Source organism: Cebus imitator, unplaced genomic scaffold (genome assembly GCF_001604975.1).
Source record: "Cebus imitator isolate Cc_AM_T3 unplaced genomic scaffold, Cebus_imitator-1.0 Scaffold168, whole genome shotgun sequence".
In the NCBI taxonomy this organism is placed as follows: Eukaryota; Metazoa; Chordata; class Mammalia; order Primates; family Cebidae; genus Cebus; species Cebus imitator.
Window position 1 is genome coordinate 1,036,155 of NW_016107483.1, and position 7,254 is coordinate 1,043,408.

At 42.1% G+C, this 7,254-nt stretch overlaps 1 protein-coding gene across 2 annotated transcripts in view; it reads right to left on the reverse strand.

Annotated features, from left to right (window-relative positions):
- The window catches only part of CUNH3orf38 (chromosome unknown C3orf38 homolog), a 6,942-nt gene extending 2,685 nt beyond the window's left edge, over positions 1-4,257 (reverse strand). For both annotated transcript variants that reach the window (XM_017544224.2, XM_017544223.2), the window contains exons 1-2: positions 3,792-4,257; positions 739-980 (exon numbers count right to left, since the gene is read on the reverse strand). In XM_017544224.2, the coding sequence (XP_017399713.1) occupies positions 739-980; positions 3,792-3,918 (369 nt within the window). In that variant the 5' untranslated portion in view covers positions 3,919-4,257. The remainder of the gene's footprint in view (positions 1-738; positions 981-3,791) is intronic.
- Between the last annotated feature and the right edge of the window lie 2,997 nt (positions 4,258-7,254).

Consider the following 7,254-nt stretch of genomic DNA (forward strand, 5'->3'; position numbering starts at 1 on the left):
AAAAAAAAAATTAGGTTCCTTTCATGACATTTTTGCAATACCAAAAAGTCTTAAAAGAAAGAATTGGCATTAGAATTCTTCTAAAGTAAAAAGATTACACAGAACTAGAGAAGAACTAGAGTTAAATTAACTGTGCGGTTTAATCTTTAAAAATCCATTAGTCCTCATTTGATGATACTGATTGATATTGAAAAATACTTTTCCCCTCACATATTAATAGATGATTATATACGCAACACTATGTCAGAAATACTTTTTCCTTTAGTTGCTCTACTGGTCTCTTTCTTCAGGATAGAATATGAAATAAAATTAAAATTATAAAATATAAAAAAAATAGGCCGGGCATGGTGGCTCATGCCTGTAATTCCAGCACTTTGGGAGGCTGAGGTGGGAGGATCACTTGAGGGCAGGAGTTTGAGACCAGCCTAGGCAACATATAAGACCCTATCCCTACAAAAAAATTTTAAAAGTTAGCCAGGCATGGTGGTATATGCCTGTAGCCCTAGCTACTCAGGAGGCACAGGTGGAAGAATCACTTGAGCCCAGAAGTTCAAGGCTGCAGTGAGCGATGATTACACTATTGCACTCCAGCCTGGGCAATAGAGTGAGAATCTCTTAAATAATAAAAATTTTAAAAACCCAACAAACATTATCAACCACGTTCCCCAAGATCTATGCTTATCTACAAAGTTTCAGACAGAACAGAGGTTCAGAATATAACCATAAGATCTATTTTACCTGTCGAAAGAATTGCATGTTCTCTGTCTTTGTAACTGGCTCTGGTATTTCCTTCAATTTCAGTTGTGACTGCTTTTGCCAGTAATCTTTTGCATGCTGAATAAGATTGTGTTTTTCAGTAGCTGGAGGTATAATAATCCCCTGTGTTGCCAAGTACTTAAATATGATGTCTCGGTGGACTTTTCTACGCCTCAGAAGTTCTTCTGCACTTTGACTGTATACTAATATTGCATGAACAGCATCTAGAAAGAAATTTCAAGATTAATAAAAAATCATGAGGCACTTACAAATTTGTGCCAGGTCAGTAGAAACTCTATCAAATAATATTTACAAACTCTTGTCACAGCATTATTGCTGTTGCATGATAGCCATCATTTTTAAGAAGTAGGAAGTCCATTGTCAGTTTTTAAATTTTAATGTCTTCATGCCTTAAACTTTCCTTACCTTAAATCTCTTCTTTTCACTTCTGATAAATGACAGTGAAATTCTAGTATTTTCTCTTTGAGGATTGCATTTTAAGAACACATTCAAGCCAGAAATTTTTTTTTTTTCTAATAAGGCCAACAGTCCTAAATTCATATGCAACCTTTAAAAATAGGGAAAATTACAACATTTTAGATGTCAAGGAATTTTAGTCCCATCTCCTCACTCTACTGATAATGAAAGTTGAGGCCATATTAGGTATCAATTATTGTATTTCTAGAAAGTGGCAGAACCAGGACTTATATTTTATTTGTTTATTTTTATTCTTCTGAGATGGAGTCTCACTTATTACCCAAGCTAGAGTACAGTGGCGTGATCTTGGCTGACTGCAACCCTGACATCTCCCAGGTTCAAGTGATTATGCTGCCTCAGCCTCTCAAGTAGCTGGGGTTACAGGTGTGCACCACCACACCCAGCTAATTTTTGTATTTTTAGTAGAGACGAGGTTTCACCATGCTGGCCAGGCTGGTCTTGAACTCCTGTTCTCAGATGATCTGCCCGCCTTGGACTCCCAAAGTGCTAGGATTACAGGCATGAGCCACCACGCCCGACTGACTTGTATTTTTAAAAATTTATATTAAACACAGACCAAAGAATAATTTAGACATATGTGAGTTACACAGAATGGCAATAAAGCGAACTCCCATATGCATACCCGCTGGCTTAGGACATAAGAAATTACTACTATCTTTTAGGTCCCCAATTTGTCCCTCCCGAATGCTATTGCTTTCTTCTCATCCACCTCAGAGTAGCTACTAACCTAAATTTTGCTTTAGGATTCCCCTTTTTTTACAGTTGTACAGCATAAGTATGTATCCCTGAACTATATTTAGTTTGGTATATTTACAATTATGCCATAAATTCAATCCATCCATATACAGTATAGTTTTCTGTAATCAGCTTTTCAATTAATATTTTCTGGATTAATCTAACACATAGCTAACTCATTTTGACTCCTATATCGTAATCAGTTATATGACTGTATACAAGACATCTAACTATTCTGTTTACAGACTTCTATTCTGTGTGTCCAATTACAAATGCTGTTACTTTGAACATTCTCATACGTATCTGGCAGTGCACAAAGGGGCAAGCAGCAGAGCATCATCCTGGAGCTTGTTAGAAACAGAATTTCTGGGCCTACCCTAAAATTAATGAATCAAAACCTACATTTTAACAAGATTCCTGAGAGATTCAAAAGCACATTCAGGTTTCAGAAGACTAGGTCTCAAGTATGTGTCTAATCTGCCATTTTAGGAGATGGGAAATTTGTTTTTCAAAGTGGTAGTTTTAATTTACACTCCACTATTTGTCAACAAATTGTTTCAGCCGATCATGAACACCTGAAGTTATAGTTTGGGGGTGGGGTGGGTGGGGGTGTGTGTGTGTGTATATATATATATATCTTTTTTTCTTTTTTTGCTAATCTGGTACATAGAAAAGACAACTTCTGTTTCCGGTTTTCATTTCATTAGTTTCCAATGACGCTGAATATATTTTCATATGCGTGTTTTTTCCCCCCTAAGAAATATTTCTTCATGTCATTTATTTTTTCTTATTTGCTTTTAGATCCACTATCAACTAAGCGCAGCATGTTATCCATTATAAATTCACACTCACCATGATTGTAAAATGGTGAAAGCCATGTAAAATAAATGCTGAAGAGCCATATAAGTCTAAAACTATTTCTGTCTTAATTCTTTGGAATTTCCTCTTTTAGTGTCCATGGTTCAAAGTGACAAATGGCTTTCTTCAATGCCAAAAATGAAATCTGACTTAGGCAGAAAAATCCAGTTTTAAAAGGGCAGAATCTTTTTAAAATAATCATATATTAAAATGGGAATCTGGAATTTTTCACGTTTTGAAGTAAAATTCAGCAACTTTAAAACTAGCTACCGATACACAAAGTGAACAAACGCTTTATATTTTTATACGGACTAGTCCCAATCAGGCTTAATACTAATAACCCTTAAAAATCCATAGGAGTATGTATTCAGCTCGCTTGTATGTATTCCTAGTACGAAAATCATCTCAGAGAAATTTCGGCTCCAAAAGAAGACACGGATCCAAGGTATCTAGGTATCTGCCTTTTTTATTACAGTAGTTGCTTTTTACCAGGGACTGATACGAAATGTTTGCCATCCTCTTCCCCCTCAAACCTGAAGGGGAAATCAGCTGACTCCCTTCAGCAGATCGAAACTGAAAATGCAAAACATTCTGGCTCCCCAGAAAGTTTTTTTAAATTACTACTGACTTACTTTGAATCCTCGAATCAACAGGCGCTGCCCATATTATTGAAATGGATAAAACCTGGAAGCCGCGCCACGGTCGCCGCCGCCACCTCCCTCCCTTGACCCGGCTGCCCAGGTCTGCGTCGTGGTTTCAGAGCTGTGGATCTGCAGCGACGGCGGCCAGGATTCCCGGATTCCCGAGGATTCTGCCTTAGCGGGGTCGGGGACTAAGTGGGTGCTGGGCCTCGAACCCTCTCCACTCCCACGCTCCAGCGACCTGGGGACGCCGTGAGGCCTGGGGAGGGGCGGCCGCCTTCTACGTGAAGGGCCTGCTCTTACCTTGGCGGTTCTCAGGCTGCACCAGGCGGTTGGTGACGGTGTCGCACAGGGCCATGATCTCGTCGTTGTCCAGCAGGCCAAGGAGTTTACGGCAGCCCTCCATCTCTGGAGAGCTGAGTCGCGACATCTCGACCCCCGGGACGGGGGAGCAGGACGACGGCAACCACGTCGCCCCTACGGCCCACCGGGCCCGCGCCTAGGCAACAGACACCGGAAGTGCCTTTCCCGCAGTTCGCCGTCCAAGGGCCTCGAGTATTCCAGGCCCCTGGGCGGAAGTAATCGCCAAAGAGGTCAATCAAGATACGAAGTGCTCCCACTAGTGGTTCCGGGCTGGGGACGGAGCGAAGTCCCGCGTATCTCAATGAAGGGAAGTGAGGCACGGGTTTACATGGAGTACGTAGGCATTCCGCAAGGGAGCCGATTACCGTAAGAGAAGTCTCTCCTCCAAAACAGCGTCCGGGAGTGCTGCGCAGGTGCAGGTGCGTGGAAAGCGGCCAGCCACCCGGGCGCACGGCGAGCTCCCGTGATGCCGCGGGGCCGGCCAATGGAGGCGGCTCCTCCCCGCCCGCGGGCCGGGCCCCCGGGAGCGCTTGAATGTCTTCTGCGGCCACTTCTGAGTTGGGTGAGCCGGTAGTTTGATTCCTTAAATTACGTAAATTAAAATAATTTAGTTTTGTTTAACATTATAGTATGAAAAATTAAAAAGAGATAATCCACTGTGCCTGCCCGCCTTCCCGCGGACTTTCCTCTCAAACACGCCGGGACTCTCTCTTGCCTCCATTCCCCTTGTTGCCGGCTCGGCCTTAGGAGGGGCGATGTCGCGCGCAACTTAAGCTTGGGGCTTCTGGACGCCAGATTGCCAGGGTTTTACTCCGCCGTTTACTGTGACTGTAAGCAAGCTCCTTAGCCTTTTCCCCTTGAGTTTTCTGCCGAAGTGGATCTAGTAGAGATGCCTACCTCTTGGTGTTGTGGGGGCAGGGTGACCAGTGCGTGGGGCTAGTAAGAGCTATTTTTACTATTGGCATGGTAGCAGCACCCATTTACAAGAGAAATAGTCATGCCCTGCTCAACTGGAATTAGATTAAGTACATTGTCACTTGCCTTTTTCTCTTTCTATTTTTAAGTCCCATTTTTGCTCAGTTGACATTTAATTAGGGTATTGCCATTTAGTAGCTGAAGTGTACAGGTCTGCAGCTCCTGGTGAGCAAATTTAACTTTAAAATATCATGGCTTGGCCGGGCGCGGTGGCTCACGCCTGTAATCCCAGCACTTCGGGAGGCCGCGGCGGGCGGATCACAAGAGGCCAGGAGTTCGAGACCAGCCTGGCCAATATGAAGAAACCCCGACTCGACTAAAATTACAAAAAATTAGCCTGGCATAGTGGTGGACGCCTGTGATCCCAGCTACTTGGAGGCTGAGAGGCAGGAGAATCGCTTGAACTCGGGAGGCAAAGATTGCGATGAGCCGAGATCTCGCCACTCACTGCACCCCAACCTGGGTGACAGTGAGACCCTGTCCCAAAAATAAATAAATAAATAATAGCCAATTATCAGTCATATAGTGTACATATAGTCTTTAAAACAAGGCATTCAAAATATGGTTAAATTGTCAGTAGATGTTATTTGGGGTACCATTTACTCAACGTGTAGCAATTCTTCATTGTTTAAATTGTTAATGAATGCCTACATTGTTAGGTATTGAAGGTTCAGAAACATGACCCAGACCTTTCTTCAAAGAGCTTTTGGGAGTGTTATTAGTAAGGAGATTACAAGTGCTAAAATATGTTGGTGTGGGACCATGTAGAGGGCATGTCTAACTTCTTTCATTCGTTCATTAAAAAAATTTATTATTGAGCACCTACTTGCCAGTTATTGTTCTTTGTTCCGGGGACAAAAAACAATGCTTGCATTTTGGTAGAAGGAAATACACAATAAACATATAAGAAACTATATACTCGGCCAGGAGATGCTATGGAGAAAAATAAATCCAGAAGACGGGGATGGGAGAGGATGTTAGTATTTCATACAGGTTGAAAAGAAAGCTGCTTTATGGGACGTCGAAGATAAAAGGAAGTGAATGAACCGCAGGAGAAGCATGTTAGGAAGAAGCAACAGTAGAGATTTTGAGGAAGGAGTCCAGGAGACTGGAGCTGTTTGAGCAAGGAGGAGGCAATGAGCAATGTGGTTAGAGTTGCAGTTAAGACTGATCTAAAGCAAGGTTTCTTCATCATAGAACTATTGACATTTTTGGGCAGGATAATCTTTTGTTGAGGGGATTCTCCTGTGCATTGTAGGATGTTTAGCACATCCCCATCCTCTACTCACTAGGTGCCAGTAGCACCTCCTTCCCGCACTGTGGCAACCAAAATTACCTCCAGACATTGTTACATGTCCCCTGCAAGGCAAAATCACCCACAACTAAGAGCCACTGATTTAAAACCTGTCAAGTTGCTTTTCGAGATGATGAAAATGTTCTTTTTGCTGTCCAGTACAACCACCATCAGCCATATGTGGCTCTTAAGGTTCTTAAAATGTGTTTAGTGCAATGTAGGATCTGAATTTCAAGTTTTATTTGAATCTAAATTTTAATAGCCATACATGGCTAGTAACTACTGTCTTGGATAGTCTAGGTCTAGAATATTCTAAAGCATTATATGGACTTGGGGCTTTTTTATCTCTGACTTCCTTATTGTCAATCTCTCCAGACTAGTCAGTGGTTCCCTTATCATTTGTTCCTTCAACTTGCCATACATGTTCTTGCCCCAAAGCATTTACTGTTGCTCCTGGCATATTCTTCCCTTGGATATCTGAATGGCTCTTACCCATACTTTATTCAAGTTCCTGCTCAAAAGTCACCTTATCAGAGAGGCCTTACCTCATCATCTTGCTTAAAATCACCACCGACATCATGCTTACTTATGCATTTCCTATGCACTTTTTCTTTATAGCACTCATACTGTATGTTTTTTGTCCCCCAATAGAGTATGAGCTCTATAAGGCAAGGATTTTTGCTTTTCACTGCGTGTTACAGAGGCCAGCACGTGGCAGGCATCCAATGAATGTATTTGTTGAATAAATGAATGAGCTCTGAAGGTACTGGCGTGTTTTAAACAGGAATAACATATCTGACTTGTCTCAGAACAGGGATTGCTTTGGTTGCTGGTGTGAAGATTGAAGGGAGGGTAAGAGTAGAAGCAGGGAACCCAGTTAGGAGACAACTATAATAGTGCAAGTTAGAGAAAATCGTGGCTTGAATTAGAGTGAAAGGCATGATACAGTCAGGGACGATTACAAGGTTTTGCTTTGGGCAACTAGTTGCCATTTATTGAGAGGAGGAATGCTGGGAAAATCAAGAGATCTGGCTTTCTGACAAAGTGGTGATGCTTAGGAAGGATTAAATCAAAGAATGAGATGAGATGGGGAGAAAGGTGAACAACCAGTAAAGGGGACAGTAGTGAAAAATA